This window comes from Rissa tridactyla, chromosome 1 (genome assembly GCF_028500815.1).
Source record: "Rissa tridactyla isolate bRisTri1 chromosome 1, bRisTri1.patW.cur.20221130, whole genome shotgun sequence".
NCBI lineage: Eukaryota > Metazoa > Chordata > Aves > Charadriiformes > Laridae > Rissa > Rissa tridactyla.
Window position 1 is genome coordinate 122,032,602 of NC_071466.1, and position 27,208 is coordinate 122,059,809.

Consider the following 27,208-nt stretch of genomic DNA (forward strand, 5'->3'; position numbering starts at 1 on the left):
ATCATCCTTATAAGCTTATTTTAAGGAACAAGATGAAATTGAAGTTTCAATCAGCAATTCCAGGCATCGTATTATTTACCATGTGCTGCAAGTTTCCAGTGTCTTTCTCTCTGTACTGGTTTTGCAAAGCAAAATGTTCTTTCTGAAAGAAGAAAAGTTACAGTGGAAACAAGTCAAAATTCAACACTGCATAACAGGTTTGGTTTATACAAAAGTGCTAGTTATCACAAAATACACTGTCTTGTGAAGTGTTTTACCTGACTACCATTTAAGAATACTTCTTACAAGGTAATCTCTGTCAGAAATAAGATGCTGCTGTTAATTTAGGAAGTGTTATTTACACATATTTGATTTTGACTTTTTTATTTAAGTATAAGCATGTTTGAGAAAGATTAAAAAGCTTTTTTATTTTAACATGATACTATTTTTAAATAAGCCACAGGTTAAAACCAAAGTAAAATCCAAAAATCAGTGTAAAGTTTTCACAAGCATCATATGAATAAATGCTGAGTCTGATATTGCATAGAAGTATTTAACTGAAAAAGAATTTAACTTTACACTACTGAGAGTCAAAGGGGGTAAACGTTTCTGTTTCTTAATTTAATAAAATTAATCAAAGTACTTCCTACTGAAAAATTAAAAACTTCTAACAAGACTACCCAAAAGAAAAAATGCTTTTCAGTAAAGTTAAATTCATTATTAACAAATTGTCTACAAAAGTTTGTTTTGCTGACTGATTTTCTAACTGACAGTCTACACTACCTAGATATTCTACTATCAACATTTTCTGTGAGGCCTAAAACCTACTTCTCAAAGTAGACCTCTCCAAAATATTATTTCAGAGGTCTAGCAAGGCCTGATAGCTAGATGTACATCAGGAACTAATTAGCATTCTCTTCACAGGTCAGGATAAGAGCTAATAGCGAGCAAAATCCTCCCAAACACATTTCACATGAACCCTCTAAATTCTCAATGTCAACTTACTGTTCAGCCTGGTTTGATAATAAAAACATAGCCATATACAGCAGTAATGTTCTTCTGTAATTCAAATAGGAGTCCATTGCTTGATTCATTAAGCCCATTAGTCCCTCAGAACATTGGCTATGCAAGAATAAGGGAAAAAAATCCAACTTACCATCTGGCTGGGTCCTGCTACTAGATTCCCTCCTCTACCTGCACAAGTAGCTTTAGAAAGTCAATTTATTCTGCAGTTATTTGCTTTTTGATGGTTCCCAAAGAACAGTCCCACCACCAAGATCAATATAGTTTTAAAGACTGCCTAACACTGAGTTTCTAAACTCATTAGCGCCACATAGCTACTACAGTAACAAAAAAGTCTTAAAGCTGACAGTGTTCTGTCATTTGAGAGGTGTCTCTATCACTTAACTCTTCGGTCAGGTCTCCCAGAAACTCCATAATAAAAACAGAGGTTCTCAGGTAGCAGATGGTCATTGCTCTCTGCCCTACCCACACCTCTTACATTTCTTAACAAAACTGTTCCCCTACGTACTGGGGCTCTGTGACAGCTTTTATGAGCTCACACATTGAGCCTGAACACACAGAGCAAACACTAACATTCCCAACAGAGTGACCATGCTTTGGCCTGACAGAAGTGCTTGCGCTAGCCCTCAATTTGAGAGAACAAATGCATGTCAATAAAATTACAAGTACATAGAAGATGTACATAAAGCAGATGTTACTCCTGTCCATTAGAATATATACAGCTTAAAGACTGAAGACACATAACTTCTAGATAAAAAATAGTATCCTAGAAAGCTTCTCCAGTCTGTCAAGTGTATCACTTCTGGAACAGCTGGTCATTATTAGTACTCCTGATACTGTAAGGAGGACATAGTTGTGGCTTACTTAGTATACATTTCACATATTAATGACAACCAAACCATATTCAAATACACAAATGCTTCATAACCAGCTAGACTGAAATAATCTAACTTTAAGAAATAATATCAGATGGAAATCTTGCCCGTTGTATACACCTGAAGAAAAATGACCTATATGTAGCTTATCTGTACTTAACAATGTATGGTTAACATGCACGTATAGAGGAAGTAACATTTATTGGTAGATCCTGTTGTTTGAAAACCAGCTCTGCTGGCATATAAATCAGTACACTTACTGTGCTCTTGAAAGCAAGCTAGAAACACATGGCAGAAAGGATCTTGTGCCAGAGTTCACCCAGACATTTAGTTGAAGTAGAATCACCCGTGCCGATGTCTTGCCTGAACAGTGTATGGAGATACCATTCAAAAGCAGCTTGGATCACAACTAAGTTTCCCAGGCAACTGAATATCTTCTCTGTTCTTCTATTAGCAAGCTTTTCTGATACCTAACACAAAAAAACTCATTTCCACAAATAAGTTTTTTTGTTTGGTTTCAGTTTGGGGGTTTTGGGTTTTAGGTTAGTTTTTGTTTGTTTTTTTGTTTGTTTTTTTTTTTCTTAGACAAAGGAGATCAAGTAGATTTCTGTTCTTCAAAATGGTCCTTCACTTGGTAGGAAGAACACCATGTCTTTCAATATTTCTTTCAGAATGGCTAATTTTTTCCTTCAGTCATTACTCATGTACCAATCACAATAAACGTTGTTAAAATGCCCTGAATGCCTTCCAGTACTCTCAGTGCTTAAAGTGGAAATTTGGTCCAATCTCAAAAGGCAAACTACTGCTAAATTCAGCAGCTGCTGGATGACAAGAATAGATGTTTATCTGAGCAATTCACCACACTGATCCAACAGGAGACAAGCATCATCTTGATTTTGCTCAGGTCTCACCCTAGCAGGATCTTGGGACTTTAACTGCTTGACTCGTGACTCACTAGCAGCATTTCTCAACTAAGAAGTTGTTTCCCCACTAACTTAATGCTTACTCTGTAAAGCTGAAGACCTCTAATCCATTTTCCTCCCTCACACATCTTCTTTCTAAACAAATAATCAACCCTTTACCAACCTCTGGGAATGTTCTGGAAAGGACAGCAAACCTCCTGGAAAACAAATAATTCCTGTTTATGCTGCGTAAAGAAGGTAAGTAAAAGGTTTTCTTCATAGTAACATACAACTAAGTATATCTGGGTCAAGTATAGGGAGACTTCAATGACTAGCCATCAGATTTATTCAGAAAACAGACAACTCTACAGATTAATACTTCTTGTTTTAGCTCCAGTCTGTCACTACCCAATTTCACAGCTTTACCATTGCTTTGCCATCAGCAACCTCAAGGCGACCAATTAAGCAAAAAACTGAGTAACATTACAGCAGCTGAAAACAACAGGGTCAGGCCTAGCCAAAGGGAACAAACCTGTACCTTGAGGTTATGTAGTCACTGGTCTAAGATATCAGTGATGACCTGAAAGGAGAAGTTTGATGGACAAGCAGAACACAGTCTTAACAGTTATAAGATAATACAACAGGGAAGACAAAGAGCAGATGGACATATGGTGCCTCTAATTACCTCCAAAAAAAGAGGGCAATTGCACTGCATTAACAGCAACAGCATGAACAAAAATCATCAACCAAGGCTAACCATCATACCAAGAAGAGTTAATTTCTGTAACCGGGTTCATATCAGAACAGAATATGAAGAGTGTACACTTCATAATAAACCTACTCAGACCGAGAATAGTTGGATATATTTTTTTCTTCACTAGTTAAGTCAATTTGCAACCAATTTTCAACACCTGCCCGCAGACAAGAAGTTGCTGAATATTTTCATGCAATTAGTAGTTACAGCACTGATCAGCTTATATACACATCTTGAACATGCAAAAAGTTCAAATTTGGACCAAGCAGGAGAATCTAGGCCTGGATTTTCCCCTAAACAACCAACCAAAGCACAAAACAAGAGCGGAGCACTGCATCCTCAAGAGGACAGGCAATACAAGAACCTTCCAAACAGATCAATGAGCTAAACTAAAACTCAATTTATTGACAAACCCATTAATAAAATGCAAGTTGTCATTTTGTGTATGTTTATACACTTACCTCTAATTTTATTGTGTCTGGGAGAAAGTCCTACCCATTTCAGGAAGAAATACTTCCTTGCCCTTTTTCTGGGCTCCACCTAGTAAATACACTGCACGCATCACAGAGAGCACACCTGAGTCCATATTTTCAAATCCTAAAGAACTCAGTTCTTTGTTAGGTGTTTACGGTTTTAAACTATTAAAAGTGGTGGAGTATCTAAATGTTGCACTTTTTTTTCCTTCTTAACCTTAGTTTTTAAAAAAACAAAACAAAACAAAAACTGTACTGCAACTAGACATTTACATCTCTGCAAATAAAGGTATTTTTTCCAGGGAAGATTTAGCCAGAGGGGCCAGTTTTGATCCTAACCATTTTATCTGTTATTTAAACCTTTCTGGGAAGTAACACTTCACTAAAAATAGGGTAAACTCAATATTTTTACAGTTACACTAGTGCCTAATGGCACTATGGGGAGGAAACAGAAGAACAGCTATAACTAGCTGTCTTCATTCTAGGCCTTCAGACAAATGAGGCATTACAGATTAGTATTTTTTTCCCCCTTCCTGTTCAGTAGCAAAAGAAGTTCGAATAAGTAAGAGTTTAAAGCCTCAATTCAAGACAAACATAAATAAATCTTTTCCTGAATATTAAATGCAACATCTCAAAATACCTTCTGGTTCAATCTGCAATGTCAACAGAGGTCTGTATGTATTGAACTAATACTGTAGTAGATTGATACATTTATGAAATTTCCAAGAGCCAATACAATTCTCACAAACTTTTCAGAAGTAACACTTTAAGTTAATGTAAGACCACAACTTTTAGATTAGACAGAGCTAAATAATATATTCATTATCATGTCAGTTACTTAACATGGGATTCAAAACCTCCTTTCCATTCCAAAATTTTTTGTCACCATTATGATGCAGTAATGTTGTTACTGAAATAGGCTAATTCCAAACATGCAGTTAATGACTGAGTTAAAGGATGGAGAGTTTTATTCATACCAAGCAATGCTACCTGAGAATTATGACTTAGGATACAGCTTACACTATGGTATCATCACTCTTAATTAAATTCTTCCCTCTATGCCACACTTAGCTAGTAGCATAGGGGCACAACAGCCTACAGTAATAGCTTCTGTACAATTGCACATTTGCTTCCATTTTGTAGTTTCTGCTTTCCCAACAGCCCCACAGTGACAGCAACAACACAAAGTAGCTAAGTAGCTGGCCTTACAGCAGAAACCCCACCAATCTCAAGTAATGTTTCAATCTTTTCTCCATCTTCCCCTTCACTTACTGCTTTTCCACATTTGTTATTTAGTTCAAGATTTTAAGCGATTTTGAGTTACTTGACTTTTAACATGACCTGCAAATTCACTGCGAAACAAGTTGAAAACTCATCTTTTATACCTTCCTAACTCCTCCAACAGTTTTTGTACTGTCTTCACAGGCATGTTTGTCAAAGTTTTGTTTGTCATGTTTTCTGTCTTGTAATTATATTGAAAGCGTTTTTCCCCCCCTGCTTTAAAAGTCACACTGCTTTTGCTCCTCAATTCTTAGACTGCAACCAGTAGATCAACTCTGAGAATATGCGATTTACCATTTACCAGGAGACACTGCTCTTTCTTCACACCTGAGCAAAAAGCATGAATTCACCACACAAGGAAGCGAAACACATATGGTGAACAAGAACGCTGATATCACCAAAGACTAATGTTCTGTGAGCAAAAAAATCTGCCTGCTCCAGAATTTCTACCAACAATGGATGTAGACATGATTTACACAAACACTGGAAACCAGAACAGGAAATTCCAGTGGGTTCATTTATTCAATTAAAACTAGAGACAAAGGAAATGATCTCACGTGGCATGAAAACACAACACACCCTTGCTAAAAAAGGGAGTTGCACCTTTTACTGCCATGGAGCAAGTGATAGAACTAACATTGTCAGGTTCTGTCAAAGAAAACTGGTGCTGGGCAACAGTGTTTCTACGCAGTTCATCTGGGGTTTTGTGCTTTGATGCTTACAACAGTTTCCATTGTCTTACCTTTACATTTTAGAGAATCATAGACTCAATTAGGTAGGAAAAGACTCTTAAGATCATTGAGTCCAACTGTAAACCTAGCACTGACAAGTTCACCACTAAACCACGTCCCTCACCACCACGTCTACAGATGTTTTAAAAGACCTTCTGGGATGGTGACTCAACCACTTCCCTGGGCAGCCTGTTCCAGTGCTTGGTAATTATAAAAATTAGTAAATAATTTAATTTTTTAAAATTAAAATGAATTAAAAAAATAAAAAATAATAAGTATAAATATTAATAATGAAATGTTTCATAAAAGCATTGAGTTTTACTCTAAACATGCTCCTTCTCAAACAGTCCTTTAAAAGCCTAAATCAACTATCTCACCAACTTCGTCTTACATTTTCACATCCTTTCCAATTTAGAAATCCTATTACAAAAGCATCCACTAATAAAACAAAAAAACACTTGTGCCTCATTCCAGTCCCTATCTGGTTAATTATTTTTTTTTCCATTGTAAGATCCTTCATCAATATAGATGAGTTTATCTATGCACATTTTGTGCTTCCTTCCATTCAGTCTTGTTTGCCTAAACAGCTCTTCAGTCTAGGGCAAATTATAACAATAATGATTCCTTTTTCATCAAGGAAGAGATGTTCCCACATGTATTAAGACCATTAGGAAAAGAACTAGAAGAGCCATAATCTATAAATGAATCAATATTATGCTATGTTTAAGAGTACTGTGGGTGATCTTTTCAAATTTGATCCAGAAATACCATCATTCAGTAAATGGTGTCATATGCTTTTAACCGTGCTAATAGAATTTCACCATCTTCTTTCCCGTTTTTAATAGGAATATAAATATCACCATTAAAGAGCTTTAGTGTTCGACCAGGTTGCTTGGCTAAGTATATGACGTATTCTTACAAGTTGCAAGTCTGAAGTGAGCCTTCTCATGGGTAGAATTACCTGTGGGGCTGTATTTCCCTTCTCCCACTTATTTCTGTTACTACAAAAAAAAGCCCTATTAATTTCTGAATGTTTCAAGAACTCTGAACATTCATGCATTGCATTATACAAAACATTTTTTCCTTTCTTTCAGAAGCACCTGTTAAGCTAGACATAACTTCAGTTCCATCACACTGTCAGAGACTGTCCATCTCAGTCGTTTCTAGGCTAGTAAAGAAGTTTTGCTTCTTAGCGATATATTCTTTGAAAGACAGTGAAACTAACTCTAATGTTTCAAAGGATTGCCTGAATTAGTACCCCCTCTCCCACTCCTTTTATAAATATTACGCAACAGAGGAATTCCACTTTAAGCCACTGGAATTCTTCCATTGCTCAACTTCCTCTCGATTTGCCTCGAAACTCAGTTGCCAAGCAGAGACCTCTCTCTCACCAAGGACACAATCTTCAGGCTGCTCACTGCGCTTTCATATTACATGCAAAAAATAGTTTTGAGTAACAAAATAGCACTTCCATTGACAATAATTATTAAAAAAACACACAGACAAAAGCAATAGCTTTGTTGCTAACAAAGTTGATAAAAGATGAACCTACAGTCTTCACAGTAAATAAAACTATTTTGCCTTGCCATTTTTCCTTTGTTCCATATAGTATTCCTATGTTTTGGACTTCTGCTTCTCTCTTTTAGGGCCATACATGAACTGGTTCTTCTTAAGTGATTCACATGAATACATAAATTGGTATCTGCAAATACCAGTACAGAGAAATTATTATAAGTATACTCAGTTACACACTACTTTTACATACATGTAGCTTATTGTTTAATGTTGGCATTTAAATGCTAACGTATACTTAAAGCATACTTAAAGCTTTAAAGTCTGAAGGAGTAACTATGAAAGATATTGGCGACCCAATATTATCAAATGTCTACAACATCCCCCTTCAATTTCATACCAACACCCATCTATTCAGATATGGGTAAAATCTAGTGAAATATTGACTGCTGGGACACAAACAGGAAAATTTCAGCTTATTCAGTTCCACCTGGAATACTTCACAAGATCCCAAAAAGCTACGGTGCGTGATTTGATAAATAACCGTACAGATGATTTAAAAATTTGCATATTATATACAACAATTTACCAGAATCAGCTTGAATTGAATCAATCCACTTTTAGTTGTCAGTTATTGTGAGTATGCAGAAGACACCCACCATTTAAGTTCATTCTCCTTTAACTTCACTTTGCACCTCCATGTAGCCTATCATTTCCACTCAGATTGAATTTGACCATCTATTGCTGTTGACAATGCAGCAACACTTCACCTGCAGTTCTTTTCAGTGTAACCAGAAGCTTGCATCAGCATGCTTCTCGTTTATTGACTGGACAATACAGTTCAAACAGCATTTGAAACATAAATTACATGGCTAGTACAGACTTTTAGTCAACCAGGACAGGACATAGTGACAGGCTGCTTACTTGCTTCTTTTACCTCTTTACAGCTATTGAAGTGTTGGCTTATTACACCAAAACAATGCAACCAAGCACTTCTTGGCTACAGCTACCATTTTGACACTTATTTCTATTAGACAAAGCAGAAGCTGTTGTCTCAAGCATAACAGAGAGTACAAGTTGATTATAGGCAGTATCAGCTAGAAGGACTCAGCCTCCAGCTCCAGTTCTTTCTCCAAAAGAGAAAAAGAACAGGTACACTGATAACGTTATGCCAACAACCATTTTTTTAAAATAAAGCATAGTTAACATCTAGCCTTAAAAATAACTAGATTTCTCTGTTCCCTTTCCCAAAACAACTTAAAACTGTATTTATCCACCTTGGGAGAAATGACTATTCAATTCAGCCTGTTTAGGGCCTTTTCTCTATTTACAAAATAGATTTAGACAAAACATTTTATTATGTGTTCAACAAAGACCACAGTCAGCTTCATCTTTTCTTAGTACTTAAGTATTCACTAACAGAAGCCACACTAAGTGAAACTAAGAAAGAATTTAAAGCCAACAGAGTTCAAAAGAGGAAAACAATAAGGTATACGCTTTGAGTAGCCCTGTAAAGGAAAAATAATCTTGTTGTCATTTTGCCATGTAGCATCACTACAAAGGCACAAATAACAAAGTAGTCTACATCTTCTGATTCTGTATGCAAGATAATCTTTTACCATAATACTTAAAGCATAGAAATGTATTAGCAGAAGCATGAGTCATCAATATTGCATTTGTTGATTATCATAGCAACAGAAGAAAGAGTTACTACCTAGTTAGCACAGAAAAGCATTGTTTCTTTTGTGTCATCCTAGGTGTTATACCACCTTCAAGGTCAGAAGACAAAAACCTATCATGCTTTTTGCCAATTCTATGTTTTATTCCTTCATATTATAATCATCAGGCTGCTAGTAAAAGTTATAGTAGATCTCATAAAAGTTTCTTGCTTCATTCAGCAACAATATTAGCAAGTATTACTCAAAGTACTATTTATAATACGCGATATTCTTTTCATGCATTATTTTCATGAGAAAGGGGAAAGCTTTTATTGGCAACTCATATTTGGTGAACTTCAGTAACGAGCAGCCACGTGAAGAAAAATCTACAAGAGTATTTTCAGCATTACTCCACCAAAACCCATCTTTTAAGATGGGTGAAGATTTTTTTCCTAGAGCATTTCTCTATCAGAACAAAAAAAGACTTCTATAGGTCCTTAAAGCTGCAGAGGTACACCAGACTATTAGAAAAACAATATTAGTTATAAACAAAGGATTGCCTCAATTACCTCAGGCTTATAGTTCAGCACATCAGTGGTTAGAACAGCATTATTTATACAAAGTACTGAAATTGGAACAAAAATCCCATTAAGAACAATTACAATTTAATTCTCACTAATACTGATAGGTGATAAAAGTTGTCTTCAGTGTAAGCAGAAATATAAAGTTCAGACTGACTGATTTAATATATACCAAAAAAAAAAATCACACTATAGTCAGAATCTACAGTTTTCATGAACAGACCCATTTATTACATGAAATGAAATAAACAACGCTGTTAACTGAAGCTGTCTCCTATAAATGGGACCCCTCTGTGTTGCCTAGCACAAAAGAAGCCTTCTCAATTCACCTGGAGTTTCACAAGCAGCCCAATCCAGTGCAAAGCCACGCTGTAGCTAAGGGCGATCCTATCCTTCCTTGCTTCCCACTTATTTTAACTGACTCATTTGCTAGAATTAGCTTTCCAGCGTATCACCTTTGTGATCCTGTTATATCAGGCTACACTCACACAAACACTAAATGCTAGTAAGGTAGTTCACAGCCTATTGCTGTCTTGTTTGGACAGCATTACTTTAGATCACATGAAGCTACCTGTGAAAACGTACTAAAAATTCAATTACTTGTCACAGAATTAGTGCAGAGTCTTTTATTGCTGTTAAAGAAAAATTCAAGAAAAGAGATAAAATTAGAAATTACATAATTGCAAGCTTTTAAAAGTGATGTAGTGATGTTCATTGGGAATCAAAACCATACTTTGGTAAATTAGCTACGCCTAAGCCCAAAACCCAATATATCCCCAACACTCAAACCTTAACAGCTTAAAAGAACGGCAGTTGTAACTAGCAAGGAAGATGATGACACTGAAGTCACTTGTTAAGCTTACCAAGTATATTTGTTCCCCCATATGAAGATTGTTTTATAAAGCTATGTATATTCTCTTCATCACCACAGAATTTCAACTATAGCTTTTTCTACTTCAGGAGGAGCAAAGTCTGTCAAACACTTAGAGATATGAAAAGGATCTATCTACCAGCTTCCTGACCTTAAGGATGACTTTAACACCAAGGACATGAGATTCAGATATCACGTATGCAGGGAAACCTCTTGGTTTTGAATCAACAATCAAAAACTCCATACATTACCAGGAAATCAAAATCAGACTAAATTAACAAAATAAAGGAAAGTTAACACTTTTCTTACCTCAATTAAGAGATATATATATATATAAGCACTTACTCACCTGAAGCATAGCTTCTTTCTGCGGTACGGAGAATGCTCTCTCCTCACATGAGGATGGTTTGTGAGTGGGTGGAAGATCAATCCTGTAATAAAGAATGAATGAAATATGACATGCCACGTTTGTGAAGTCCAATTGAATGGTCAGTTAGATATTATTTATTTTAGCTCCCAAATCATCCAACACTCACGCAGGGACACGCACCTTTCAGTCAGCAATGGAGTATTGTAACGTTAATATACCCACCACTGGCAATAATTCAGTCACACACTTTTTGTAGAAAAGCACTGCCTATAATTTATTTGTCCTATAAGGTGTTAAGTAGACTGAACTCCCCACCTCCTGTGTCATCCCCATCCCTCACCAACTAAGTAGGATTAGAGACTATTAGCATCTATCATTTCTAGGTTATGAGATACAGCTTGAAAAACCTTTGAAAAAGCCTTAGAATTAATTATTACATACAAGACTTCTGTACTGTAACTTTCTCGGTGAAAGCAAATGGTTATAAAAGAATTAAAATGTTTAAGACTATCATGTAAATACACTTCAGCTACAGAATTTAAGAGAAATAAACAAGAAAACAGTATTTCTAACCACATTAGAAATTACTCTGTTGTAAGAAAACACTTGACTCGTCTTGCTAGCTCAAGAGATTCAAATGCTAGAAACTTGTTTTATGCCAAATGCTATAAGTCACTTTATTCTACTCCTCATTAAGTATATATAGTCATGACAGACATTTTAATTTCTCATTCAGTTTAAGTGTTAACTGTACACAGCATGTGTGAAAAGACTTCTATTTACAGATATTCAAAGCCGTCGTCATTTTTTACACACGTTCTAAACAGGGTCTAGACATCATCCACTTTAGCTGACACAATTTTTTCAGACTTTTTTTGTTTGCTCGCTTTTATTTGACTGTATCAGATGCTTAGAAAAGCATCATTTTACACACATATCAGGACTTTCTTAGTGCACTTTCACTGTGCAAAGCATGGTCAGTTTGCTCTCATGTTAGACCTACAGTTATGATAAACTAGGAGTCTGTGGCGTCAGTCAAGACGGACCTCTCTCCTGCCTTCCAGTTCAAAGGATGTGCATTTTTCTTTCAAAAAAAAAAATCTTCTGAAGAGATAAAGAATTATAACGACTCTGAAGTCACTCTTAGCTTCCTCAATTCTTTTTCAGAAACACAAGTGATTTTACATTTGTCTAATCTTAAAATACAGCCCTGAAATGATGACAGCTGAACAGCTGCTAAGGAAACTGAGACCTTTAAATTCTTGTATAGAACAAACGCTTTCTGCATATTGCCTTCAATTAAAAAAAAAAAAATCAAACACATACTTACACTTTGTCAAGATAGGATGGCCTTTTTTTCCTTGGGGTCAGCAGCACTGTCACAAAGATGGTAATGATAAAAAGAGCAAGGACTGCTCCAATCACAGCCCCTGCTACAGCAACAGAAGATGTCTGCTTAAATGGCACATCTGCAATGTGATAGCATAGATTACACCTTTAAGAAGCTCCCAAAACTTCAACACTCAGATAAGCTATTTCAGCATTGTTCTGAGAAATGTTTCTTCCTTCTGTGACAAAACAGAAAGCCTCGTCCCGCACTAGCACTCCTGCAGTCTTGGCTCCAATCAGCCAATTACAAAACTGGTTGAATTATGAGAGCTCACGAACCATTAATATAATTTTAGAAATTTCATTGTCTACTTCTAATAAACACTAGCTGCATGCTTTTATTTTCTATCTCAAGGCAAGATGAAGTTACAGAACACATGCTTTGCACTTACATGAGCAAATGAGGTGTTAATTCAAAAAACTAGATAACTATGGCTTTATTGGCAATCTTTCTTTATTTTAAAGCCACTGAAGTCTGCAGAAAGGAAAAAGGGAAACTTAAAATTAGGGGAAAAAAGATATACTACTAGGAGCGATGAACACGCAAACTCACTAATCTTCACACTTTAAGCTACAAGAAAAGTCATTTTTATAAATAATTTTAACAAGAGGGGAGAAAAGCTGTTTAGTTATTTTTTGTTTTTTTCTTTTTTTTTTTTAAGAAGCATTTTTCTTTTGACCTCAGCATTGTCAAATCTATCGTTTTATAACTTGCAAACTGAGTTAACACACTTGTCAGTCTTTGAAGGTCACCCATATCACTATACCAGGTAGTTAAAAAGTTTTAAATCACAAAGCTGTGAAATTTGTTAGCATACTTGCTAACAAATGCTTATCAAATAATTCACATTAGCTTCGCTAAAACTTTTACCTGTAAAATACAGGTAAATTACAGAAATAACCATCTGATCTACATTGATTACTGGATCAGAAAGGTAATAGTAAAGTAGTTTAAAATTAAACACAGCTCTATGCTACTTGCAACATATTTGTAATGCAGTTTACTTCAGCTATTTTCCTTCAGAAGGAATCATATACTATGTTTATCCAAATGCCAATAACCATCCTCCAATTAATCTCTTACCAGAAGAAATTTTAGGTATTTTCTCCAGCTATGTATTCTATTCATACGTCAAAAACTCAAGACAACTATCAAATCTGTTTTATCAATTCCTCACAATTCTAACGTTGCTCTGCCTGTATGCTGGACAAAGGCTTTCTTTTCCTCATCCCTTGTTTCAAAAAAAAAAAAACAAACAAAAAAACCCCCAACCAACCCCAGACCATCTTGTTTCCATTCTGCTATAGGTATTCCTATACTCTCAGTGCATGTAAAAGACCTGACAGCAATACTCCCCTGGGATCACTCATGCAGGTATATTTTAAGTAGGTTGAACAAAACTGAAATAGGCATTTTTGTGACTTCCTTAAAAGTTAAGAGATAAAGTCGTAGATTAACAACTTGCAGGAAGATAATTCACTCCGGAAGATCACAATAACTTACCACCTTCAGTGACCATTGTTTTATTTTACAGAACAGCTTTCTTGGCATAAATTGCATTTGTCTGTCAATACCAGTCTACATACATAAGAACCACCATTCCCATATTCTCCTGAAGAATGGGCACATAATTCACTGGAAGGCTCACTGAACTGCTGCATTTTAATTGGCTTAAGTTTAGTTTACTCTGGGTTCCCTCTTGAAGTGAGGAAGTTGCGGGTAACTAATATACACTGTTCGGTCTAGAACTCATGAAGGTGCTTGGTCTTGCGATCACGACTTCACCAGAAGAGTTACTTGACTGTTTCATACTGTAATAACTTTTAAGTGTTGGGGTTTTTTTCTGGTAAATTATGCTATAATATTGAAACATCATAAAGTATTATACTTTCAGTTAAAGTTTTGGGGTGAGATAGCAATAGCTGCCCATTTACCTCTGAACACTAGGAAAAATAGCAATATCCCAGCAACCGTAACAACATACAAGAACTGAGCAGAAATGCAATTACCATGGGGCTCGCTTAATTTGCTTTTTGCAATTGCTTTGGCAAAAATAGTAAGCACAAAAATTATATCAGTCTAACCAGTCTAATGATCAGAAACATAGACCACCGTACCAAGCTGAACAAGTCAGAGAGCACCTACGACGAATGGTGTCAGCTACACTGCATTCTCACTAGTTGGTGAGAAATAAATTGTAATTGATTCACTCCAAGAAATACATTTATGCAGAGCTACAGCAACTGAAAACAAAAAATTATTTTCTCTTTAAAGAATGTGAATCCTAGACAGTGTATGAGCTGTGCTTAAAGTGAAACTATTTAGACAGCAACTATATCTATTTATTGAGGTCCATACTCTTTAAAATAGTTTCTAAAGATACTTGTTTTATAAGCTTAGGATCTCCAAGAGGAAATGCTAAAAAGCTCATCTTCAACAGCTTAAATACTTTAGCTCCTTCTACCCAGCCTCTGGTTTTATTATGCTTTTTCATCTTCAATTTTAAGAATTTATCTGACAAACATTTTTGAACACTACCTATGTTCCAGAATGTAACAAAAAGTTTATTCACACAACAGCCATTTGTACTTACAATCAATTCTTTTTACAGCAGACATAATGTACAAAACATTGCAACACGCGTAAGCCCTATCCCTATTATCAACTTCAACTCCAAAACATTTCAACTTCTTAACCCATAGGAATTAAATATATATATATAATCTATATTTTTAAAAATCAAAACAAAACATCCACAGAGACAAAAGCAAGATATCCCATGTGGAGAACAGGTTTATGGTTATGTTTATTTCCAAGTAACACCATCTTTTAAAGATGATATATCAAGTATTTTTTATTTGAAGAGAGGTATTATCTCTTTATTCCAGAAATAATTTGGATCAGAACCTTCTGCTAGAAATTTAACTCCTTTCCTTGTGTTTGCACTCAAACTACAGAGACACACAATATCATTTGCTATTGGTCTTGAGACTTTGGTCAATCATCTATCAGTACTCCATTAATCCAAACATAAACTTAAGTTGTTTAGGGATGCTTTTCCATTTGAATTTCAAATAAAGCTGTTATCTTATTCTGTTTTAAAGACATGCAGTCATATGCAATCACAGTGTATTGTCTACAACGCTCAATACAACTATTTTTGTGAAGCTCTAAATGCTGTAAGCTACCAAAGATCATGAGGATAGAAAAGAACTTCCAGCATGAACGCTCATGAAGCGGTCATAACTATGCAGCCTATATCATTTTAAAGGTGGCAGAGATTTTTCCCTTTTCAGGTTTCAAATACTAATAGCCTTATCAGCATCATTTTCTTGATCTAAACTCTTAAAAATGGCACTTCAAAGAATCTACTATTCTAATTATGAATTTAGCATTGTTCTGTAATTCATCTAAAGTTATCTCATTCCTCCCTACATTATCATCAGAATTAGTTTGGTGAACCTGCTCAAGACAACTTCAGATGTCAAATGAGATGTCCTACATACGATGTTATTTTAAAGAACAGGAACATGAATATGTTGTTAAATCAGTATTGATTATTTGCAGGGAAAACAAATCCACTGCAGTACGAGACTGCACAATTTATCTAAACTCCTGTTTCATAGATTCTGTAGTTGCACCAGAGAGTGTGTTTTCACTATATGAAGTAGCAATGCAAGTGTCCACTTCCCTACTAATAATCCGCAATTCTAGTTACCCTCTTCAAAGCAAGCATTGTAACTTAGCCAGAAGCAGCGTAAAACCGCTGTTTTAACTTCTGGTCATAAAAATTCTAGCAAATGCTTTGACACCTCTTAGCATGCTTAATGTTTATTGGCACACAGGAAAATAACCAAATTCACATTAGCTTCCAGCTTTGAAATTTTTAGTTTTCTTCCAATTCTACAGCTTTCAAATTCAATGGTAAGATTCCAAAAAAGCTTCAGAAACAGGTCTCTAAAGTTGTACCTTGTGTACTTGCAAAGAGAATCTTGTCTTTGTTAATGGGTTTTGACATCCTGCCAATTACAGGCCTAACAAAATATCTTACTGTATGTATACATATACACACTAGCATAAGGCTTTAGAAATCAATTGACTATAAAAAATAATTTTTCATCTTATTCAAAGATAAACCTTTGACCTGTTTACACAGTTACTCCTCAAAATTTTGTTCATAAGTTAATTTCAGTGCAATGACTTCTTTTAAGTACATAGTTACAAGAAGGCTCATTAAAATGCTAAGAGGTATTCATTTTTGTGCAGAAAAACCTAAAAATAAAGCTTTGATTCTGCTATAACTCATTTTAATCGGCAAAGTATTTGCTATACAGAAGCATTAAGTTTAACACGAATGGTATCTCAATTGGAGTAATTCACAATCTGCAAAGTAAATGCCCCAAGGGATAATATTCGATCATTGCCTTAGGTAAACTTGTTGTTAAATCAGAGAGCCAAGACAGCCACTTTTTATTCTTAAACAATTTTGAATGGCAACTTTAATTTAGCCTTTTTTACCTCTGACATAGACCAATGTAAGCACTCTGCATTAAACCTCAAATCTTAAACAGTAGTACAGCATTGCGAAAAAAAGCAGCTCAAATACATTTTCCCCAGATTCAGTATTTCCATTTGTCAAGTCACAATATAAAAACCTTCAAAAAAATATCAGTTTCAAAAAGTTTATTCCTTCTCTTGTGTAAGTATAAACAATCTGAAAGTGATCAGCCAATGAAATGAACTGCAGGTACACATTTAATTTTCAGTGGTTACTACACATACCACTCCCTCCGAGATATTACCGAGCCATCTATGTGAGAAACAAAGTCTTCTTCATTGTCATCATAACATTCACCACCCATATACTTCATTCCCAATGTTCCACCTTCATAGTAATCCATTGGTCTTTCATAACGTTCCTGGTACCTGTTAATATTGTCTATATTGTTCCACTCTGGTTTTTCAGGGTCTTCTAAATAATCTTTAGATATTAAGCTGTTCATTGGATGCTTAATTTCTTTTTTTATACTGCCAGGGTAAGAATCCACATCATCTGACTGAAGAACATCTATTTGAGACTCTTTTTGCATATCTGACGGTGGAATGTAGTTCTTAGCAAAGTAGTCACCACGGAACGTCCGTCTTCTCCTATAGCAGATAACTCCAACCAGAACACTGACAAGTATGAGGAAGAGAGCCCCACCCACCGCACTACCGATGACGGTACCCCAAGTGTCTTCCTGCATTGCTGGCAAGGTTGATGTTGGGAAATCTATTATTCTAGATTCTGTTGCTAAACCTGTGATGCCATCAGTCGAAGGATGCCAGGGAACCGTGGGCAGTCGAGTGGTAGTAGTAGGAGGATCTAATGGAAAGAGCAAAGAAGTAGACAAGACACAGAAAAGGCACAGAATGTCAATGCAAGCTAAATCAGTTAAGGGTTTATAAGAAAGCAAAAGTTGATGGGTATGTTCTACAAGAATAGTTTTTCATTCTCAAGTTCATGGCATTACGAGAAGTCTTACACTTTCCACGGGCTTTGGATGAGCTTCTTTACATGTGGTTTTGAGCTATGCTGCAGCAGGATAGGGAGTATGGGGAGAAAATAGAATAAAAATAATCTTTAAGTAGACATCTTGCTCTCCTCCAAGTAAGGAGATACAGCTTTTCTGTTCAGATGTTCACTGTTTGTAGTTCATTATTTACCTCCCCCATGGAACAATGCTGTCTATTAGGAAAAACTGAAGCAGTCCTCTATGTTTCCACCCAGCAGTTAGGAATACTGGATCAAATTAACCGATTATGCCACAGAGTCAATTATTCCACATTAAATTCCCACTTCAGAAACTGTTCAGGGCACTGAGTATAAGAATGAAAAACCATGAGTTGTGTGCGCACTCAGCAGCACATGAACTACTGATTTTTAAGATATTCTCTCCAAAAACACTTGTTGCATTAATACAACTTACTCAGCTTCACCTTGGGATTAGTGAAAGAAGCATAGTTAAAAATGGCATGTATTAATCTCAAAATAACACCTAGGTTGTACAAGGAGCTTTCAGGATTTTAAAATAAAAAAACTGGAACATTTGAAGTTAAAGTGATTTCTATGCATTCCTTCTAAAAGCAATTTGATCCCTCATGCACAAAGAGACTTCTATATTCATTCTTCAGTATGAAATATCAACTGATTTCATGCCAGATTATGCAACTAAACAAGAGATTGCCAAATACCAAGCTTCTCCAGCATTCAACTTTTTCCTTTGTTCGTAAGGTCTACTGGAGATGTATGCATCTGTATTGAAGACAAGGTTGCAAGTGATGGCTTGATGACATTGAGAAAGCTTCCTGAGATTATCCCAGCCAATTGCAGTATTATATGCGACTCCAGTTTTTATTTCTGTGCTGCGCTGAATAAAACCAGCTTTTTGCCTTGCCCAATGCAAGGTAATTTTAAAATCAGTAAAGCAACAAACACTAAACATGTTATTATAGCTTGAATCTTTTAGAAAGAATATTACATGGACAGCCGAGTAGCTCATTATGTCATGTTATTTAGTTAAATGCCCATAAGCAAGATTCATGGAATTACTACTACCATATTACAGAGGCACCCTAAAGTTACCACCACAAAAAGTAAAACAGATAGAACTGGAAATCTGTCAAGCTTCCAGTTATTTGACAAATCATAACTTTATGAAGATTCATAAGTATGATTTTTAATCTTACTACTCACAGACTGACATACAATTCCCTCATACCAGACAGAATTGCCACATTTGTCATGATCACTACAAATTGTACTTTGGACTGCACCTCACTGCTGAACACAGCATTTTAAGCTTGACGTAAGTAAGGTTTTACAGATTTTTAAAGCACATAATTATATTGCTTGACTATGTAAAAGTGGTGATTTGTTAGGGAGCTCCACATAAATGAAATTAATTTGACAGAAGACAGGAAACTGAACAAGGAAGATGCACTACCAAAATGAACAAGAGAAATTCAGATTATGATTTTAGTAAAAACTGATCTAAAGTGAGTTTAATAATTTAACAAAGAAATAGAGATATAAGGAATACAAGTTTACCAGTGTTCCCATGTCCCACAAATCCATAGGTCAAGAAGTTAAACTCAAAACCCTCTTCCTTGAAAATGTATTTGCTTTAGACACAAGATTTGTTAGCTTAAAATACAATTTCAGACAGTACCAGTGATATCTTCTTCCAGGCTATATATACATTTTGGTTTTTTTAAACTGGCTTTGTAATTGTTCATCTATTTCTCTCTGGTACTGATGTCTTAAGTCTCATCCTCCACATCCACAATATAAAATACACATTCATAAGTATATAGTATTTGCATCCTGGCAAGTTTAATCATTACATACGTGAAATAAATACAGCTGCATTTACACTGTATTATAATATATTAAAATAACAATGTTTTATGAAAAGCTTTTCCTTCAAAACTTGTTTCATTCAGCAGTTGTCACACTGTCCGGCTGCATTATCTACAAGCACTAATTAAGATATTATCTTAAATTCATTGCAAATATAGTATCAATTCAGTGTTTGTTTATATGTATACCTACAATACATAACCATGATTACTTCTACCGTCTGTGTCAGTACCTTCTATTGTTGAAGAATGACAAAATTAAAGTCTTCCCTCCTTGTTTATAAGGCCAATTACAATTATGAACATGTGAAGTTAACTTCTAATGTCACCAGGAGCTTTCTGTATGTAAAACTATTTTTTTATTTATTTTTTTTTTTTACTTCCTGCACCAAGCAAGTTTCTCAAATAGAAAACATTAAGACCAGAAACGCCAGAGTTCCTTACCTCTACTCCATAACATTTTGCTTTCAAATCACATCTCAAACTCTATCTCCAAATTAAGAAAATACCGCTCTTTTGTTGATATGAATTCTTTCATATCAACAAGCTGTTTAATTATAACATTTCACATAATCACCAATACCTGTTTCTTTTGAATTCTTAATGCTTTCCACAAAATATTAAGCACACATCATTTTAAGTTAATTGCTTCATATAGCACTTTATTCAAAAGCATCGATTTCCTACTGATTATTTTCTTAATTTTCCTAGTTTGTTTCAAAGCCTTTGATAGTTTTCTACCAAGAAAAGCAAGATTTGCTCTTTCCTTCAAATTAAACTCTAATACTACTCAAAGCACCATAGTCCTTGTACAGTATGCCCATTTTTCCCTCTATTACTTATTGTCCAAATGTTTCTGATGAAAGTCAGTACCAACTTTTAACAGCTTCAGTCTGATATTTTTCCTTTTCCCTTAAATGACTATTCTTAATGGAGTCTTCCCAGCTCTTGCAATACAAAACTTACAGGCAGATGAGTTTTTACAGTTGAGTAGAGACATCCAACCATATGACATGTCTCATGTCCCCAAACACTGCATCTCCCCCTCAGTCCCCCTGTAGTATATCCTTGTTCAAGTGTCCAGAACCCATGGGAATTCAAAGCCAAGAAGCAGCCAAGTGTCAGAGAGATGAATGGGCAAAGAGATGGACGGATCATCCTTAGAACCAGACCATGAGCTTCAAAATCTAAGGTTAAATCCTATCTTGGTATCAACAAGCACACAATCTTAAAAATCAACTAGAGAATACAATATTTTTAAACTACAAACCATTCTGGATTTAGCCCACTATGAAGTATTTCAGGGGTAAGGTGATCAGCTCTGTAATAAGGAAGAAGAAAATTCAATACTGGCACACATCTCCTTTGGCTAAAATTTGTCACTTAAGCATTACAGAAACGAAATTTTGGAAGGGAAAGTGCTAGTTGTTGTGTATTAATACAATCAAAGTCCATCTAGTTGCAAAACCCATGATAAAGTCTAGTTGTCCTCATTAGAAAAAAACCAAAACACAAACCCCACATGATTCAAGATCCACACTTCAACTCCCACATCCCTTTCTTTGCCTTCTGCAAGACAAGGACCTGCTATCAGTTACTTACAATCCAAAAGTGAGTTGGCTTTGCAGAAATTATAAGATCGACCTCTCTCTTTTTCCAGTTCTCATTTTACAGAGTGGAAAGTGTGTGCCTGGATATGGATTACATACCATTTGCACAGAGACATATGTACCTCTGCTTCTTGACCTGCTGTTATTTCTAAATTTCCCTTAGATGCTAAGTACTTGATAACTCTATGTAGCTGAGCATTGTAAAAACAGCCCTTTCTTTCAACTGCTGAGAAGCTTATGTTGTAACTCCCTTGTAACAGCAGGGAAAGTAGCCTTTCCATGAAAGAAGGCTTTCTGAATGTCTGAAACTAAATGGCTTTGAAGTTCATCATTGTTTTTCCAACCATTCCCACTCCACAGTCAAGCAGTGGGTAAGGACACTGTGTAACCCTCTCTCCACAAAGTCTTTTGTGTACACAGTTTCCGCAATGGAGTTAAACATTTTCCTTCGTATTATCTTCAGTTTGTTCCCTCCTTTCTGGCAGCATGAAAGATAAGACAACTGAGATTAGCCTGAAGCAACCGACAACTTCTTTCATCAATCATCCATTTTCAAAGTTCAGTGTACTTTTGCAGTTTCTAGCTGGGATTTCCCCGCACTGAGTAAAAAATTTTGGCATTTCTTTGGGACATAAAACAACTGTTAGTATTAACATAACCAATCTTGCAAGGAATATTTAGGAACAATGTTGAAAGTTCAAAGCCTGCTATACCAGGCAGCATGCAAGTTAGCAGTAAGGATATTCTGGGACCTCTTTTTCTGTACACCAGAAAAAAGCAGCTTATTAATATCCCTTTTAATATATACTTTAGAAAATACAAGAGCATATGGGTGGTGGGTTGACCTCCGCTGGACGCCAAGTGCCCACCAAGCTGCTCTATCACTCCTGCTCCTCAGCTGGACAGGGTGAGAAAAATACAATAAAAGGCTCATGGGTCAAGATAAGGACAGGGAGATCACTCGGCAATTACCAACACAGGCAAAACACACTCTACTTGGAGAAATTAATTTATTACCAATCAAATCAGAGCAGGATAATAATAAAATCAAATCTTGGAACACTTTCCGCCCACCCCTCCCCTTCTTCCCAGGCTCAACTTCACTCCCGATTTCCCTGCCTCCTCCCACTGAGCAGTGCAGGGGGACAGGGAATGAGCGTTGAGGTCAGTTTAATCACACATTGTCTCTGCCACTAAGCGTTCCTCCTCTTGCTCTTCTCCTGCTCCAGCATGGGGTTCCACCCAGAGGAGACAGTCCTCTATGACCTGTTCCAGCTTGTCTTTTCCTTGGGGTGGACAAGGACTGCTCCAGTGTGGGTCCCCCACGGGGTCACAAGTCCTGTCAGCAAACCTGCTCCAGCGTGGGCTCCTCTCTCCAGGGGTCCACAGGTCCTGCGAGGAGCCTGCTCCAGTGAGGTCTTCCAAGAGGGTCACAGCCTCCTTTGGGCATCCACCTGCTCCAGTGTGAGGTCCTCCACGGCCTGCAGGAGGCAGCCTGCCTCCCCATGGTCTTCACCTTGGGCTCCAGTGCCTGGAACACCCCCTCCCCCTCCTTCTTCACTGACCTTGGTGTCTGCAGAGTTATGGCTCTCACACATTCTCATTGCTCTCTCCTGCCTGCAACATTTTTTTTTTCCCACCCTTCTTAAATATGTTCTCACAGAGGCTGATGGGCTCAGCCTTGGCCAGCGGCGGGTCCGTCTTGGAGTCAGCTGGCACTGGGTCTATCAGGCATGGGGGAAGCTTCTAGCAGCTTCTCACAGAAGCCACCCCTGTAGCTCCCCCACTACCAAAACCTTGCTACACAAACCCAATACAGTCTGTATTCACAATGCTCTCTTAGAAAACAGGTCTATATATGAAGAAACAAAAGCAAAAATGATGACCAAGCTCTGCTATGTTAACCATGACAACACCTAGTCTATAAGAAGGTGACTCTGTACTTACAAGTCACATCTTCCTAGAATTGCTAGGATTGTTGGCTAACAAAGGCTGGCTTTACTTTTAACAAAAAGTAGTGTCTTCTGAAGGCAGTAATTTTAAAAGATGACAGAGGAAGCAAATATGTCCCTATCTGAATGTGAGTCTTGTAAGTCACCTCTCTTGCAAATGGAAAAAGAGAAGCTGTGGTAAAGAGAATATAGGTGAGGGGACACAGAGCCAAGAAAATAAAGTTCAATGCCTTGTGTAAAAAACTGAGTAAATCTCTATTACAAGATCAATTGCTTAATACATCAAGCCAACAGCTTGTTTTGGAAAACCTGTTGCTGCAGGACTAAGTCAGGAACTTGAATAACACTTGATCACCTCCGAACTCCATGAGAAGCATGACTTGCTTTTGCTGGACGACTATACTTTACATCAGTGAACAAATAAGAAATAGTGAAGATGTGTGACTCAGTCTTTTGACAGCTTCATAAACCTCAACAATTTGAAAAATGGCAGCCTTGTCTGCTATCTTCAAAATTTCTCTATGTTTTTGCCAAGTTGTATACAGTGGAAAACAGCTAAGACAGAAAAATAAGCTAATTAAATGATTGCTCTACTACAGTACAGTAGTGCCATGTTCACTATTACTATATAATATCTGCTCAATTAAGGTGGTAAGCAGTTTGACTTTCTACTACACCAGTAGTTTACTACTTCAGTCTTATTTTCTGTCCTCCTGCCATCAGTCTGTGTCCCTTCTGTAGAGTAACATAATGATTATTATTTTAGATGGACATTTTTGCCAATTCATAATCACTTACCCATCCTGCATCATTTTAAGGGCATTTTAGTTATTTAGAGCACCAGTCACACTGAAAAGTTATTTTTAAGAGTTACAATAGAATAGGTTTAATATTAATTTCTGAAAAGAATACAGCTGCTATACTTTATGATTGCCTTACCCCTCTCATTTTAATCAAGGCTCCTACATGCTAGAAGTGAATATACAGTGCTTTTAATCAGTGTGGTATAATCTTCTCTAAGGTACCTAGAGAGGAGTGCTGGATACTTGTCTCAGCATTACACTGATGAGTATGACTTACCTGAGCATTAGTTGTAGCAACATGGCACTAGATTTATTTTAAGTTGCCTAAAAATCACCTGTACTTTCTTAATGTTGGTCACGCTACACACTCCAAGATTAACATGCAGTTTTTAAAAGCTGAAGTTAATGTCAACTAAAGTATTTATTTTTATTGGTGCGTGTAACTTGTAGAACCATGATGCTGTATGATCTCTAGGCAGCTGAGATTCATTTTTGGTGCTCCCTAAAACCAGCTAAGTTTTGCTGTTTGCAATAAAGTTACTCCAGCAAAACAAAGTTGCTGAACAAACCTGAAGAGGAGCACACATGTAAGCAGCATCCATCAGTCCACACCAAAGACCAACTACTGCAGCTTAACAATCTCTGCTGTAAGTTAAAGTTAAGTTGCATTTACCATAGGCTAGAACATAAGCTGTCATCACAGCTCAACTAGTAGGTATTTCTAGTCTACTTTTCCAAAAACTTGATTCATTTTAGGAAGCATCATATAAGAATTTTTAGTTAGCCCATTTTAGTCTGTTAGCCACTAACATAATTTGAATGATAGCTTTATACTTTCACACATGACAGTCATGTTAAAAGGCATGAATTCTACTTAGAGCAGATCATATTCATAGAACTGACAACTTGAGAAGCGATGGACTCGAAAAAAAAAACTTGCCCCCTTCTTACAGTTAGAATAGGGCTCAGAACAGAGCTATACTCAGAAAATATCAATACAGTTAAAGCATAGTTGAAAGTTACATTCCAAGAGAATATTTCATCCTATGTAATGATGCAATTCTAATTTCATGTGACTTGATACATCTTGAAACGTGACACTCCTCATAACCGTTTTGAAACTGTTACAGAGCCATGAGTTCTCCATAAAGGAAGCATTAGAACCAAGCATCCAAAAATAACTTCTCACATAAGTGACTTTTGTGATAATTTACAGCACTGGAGTCTTTTAATAGCTAGAATTTTATGTAATTTTAAAGTTCTGTTTACATAGAATTCCACTGTCTTGGAGTATTCGGAAGTTTCCAGTTAACTTGCTTATTAACTAATCAGTTAATTACAACTTACTAACTTTTCCCACAATGGCCTGCAGATCAGTTATGTCAGACTGACTGAAACACCATTCCTTTTCCTAAATATGCAAGTAACTACCAAATACAAATTGACAGATGTGGCTTCAAATGTCCCATACCTTCAGTTTCAGTCCTAGGTTTTCCTTGTCATCTCAAGCCTTAAGTGTTCATATTTAGTTTTAAGTTATTATGAAGAAGTCATCTATGTTTCTTTCCATGTAACTGGCCAACATGCCCTCTGATGCTTATTCACATTATGGAATAACTGAGGTCAAGAACTTAAGAGCCACAGTACCATACAACAGAATGAACTTTTAATTTTCATGTCTGTTATTATTTTCCTTACAAAATTAAAATAGATGAGCACTTACTGATCAAGCTAGGATTAGCTAATTTAGCTAATCCATCACGGAATTTAGAGAGCTTTTTCACACTTGTACAGCACTGTTCACATATACCCTAAGTCATGCTGTTCTTTCACAAGGAAAGTGTCATAGTAAAACTTTAATCACATTGCGTTAATAGATATGAGGACATTTTCCAACGGCAGAGATGCTAAAACAGACACAAATTTGCCATATTACACTAAGGAGATCAGTAAGTGCTCTGCGTGAGATACTTTATGATTACTGGATATCTGCATCCCGAGAAAAGATGACAACAAGTAACTGGAGTACAATGCATGCGTTCAGAACATAACCCTAACTTCCTTAAAGTAGAGCATCTTTGACTTTCCTAAATATAGTTGCTCCCCTCCCACTAATATCTGTTTTTTCAATTTATTACAGACAAGGTACTGTTTATTGCAGTGAATGTGTCTTGCCAAAACACAGGTTAACACTGGAAAAACAAAGTTCACCTACCAAGAGAAAGTAATCATCTCAGAAGCACTACAAAAACTACTTCAACCTTAAGAATTTCCACTGTATGTTGCTGTTATTGAAGAGTCAGTTTAACTGCAAGTTATACTGTAGCTCTCAACTCCCTACTTTCCGTTGCTTTTCATACAATTAAAAGACTTAAGTATTTTATGCACCAAATGGCTCTTTAGTTTGCTATTTCAACTATTGACCAAATAAATTCTGAGGTAACATACTGTCTATGCTGTGAAGTAAGGCTTACCTAGTATGTAGATAGTCTTCTGATCACTTCTCTGACCAAGGGAATTAGTCACTTTACAGACGTAAGTCCCAGTATAGTTGTAAGTCAATGGGCTGCTGAACTGCAGAGTATTGTTGACAGATAGCAATCCTTCAGGCCATTGTCCATCCAATCTAAAACAAAACCGTTAGTTATATTTCAACTGTGAATCTTTACAACTAAAGTTTAAATATAAGTAGTTTAAATAATATTTGCAAATAGTGAAAAGTTCACTCTCCAGACTGTGCTCTGATGTTGTCAGTGGGCTTTCATTGGATATTCTCAGTGTCCACCTGAACTTCTAATATTCAATTTCTGTGTCAAGTCCTTTAAATGTCAAATCTGCTGGCACTAGCAAGCTGTCTACAAAAAAAAAGTTACTACAACTAAGAAAATATTATCTCAAAAGAACTTGGAGGAACAATTCAACTCAAACTCTAAGAACTAACAGTCAAACTAAGATGCACTTATACTGTTGTCAGGATTATCTGCCTGTTCTTTTGCATCAAGTTGAGCTATCACAATAAATTTTTGTTTTCTGTCAGTACAC

At 36.2% G+C, this 27,208-nt stretch overlaps 1 protein-coding gene across 6 annotated transcripts in view; it reads right to left on the reverse strand.

The window, feature by feature from the left end:
- The window catches only part of NECTIN3 (nectin cell adhesion molecule 3), a 78,671-nt gene that overhangs the window by 13,878 nt on the left and 37,585 nt on the right, over positions 1–27,208 (reverse strand). For 2 of the 6 annotated variants that reach the window (XM_054211111.1, XM_054211127.1), the window contains exons 5-8: positions 26,641–26,792; positions 12,341–12,479; positions 10,990–11,071; positions 80–142 (exon numbers count right to left, since the gene is read on the reverse strand). In XM_054211111.1, the coding sequence (XP_054067086.1) occupies positions 80–142; positions 10,990–11,071; positions 12,341–12,479; positions 26,641–26,792 (436 nt within the window). The other 4 variants (XM_054211118.1, XM_054211146.1, XM_054211137.1 and 1 more) reach the window with 4 other exon arrangements.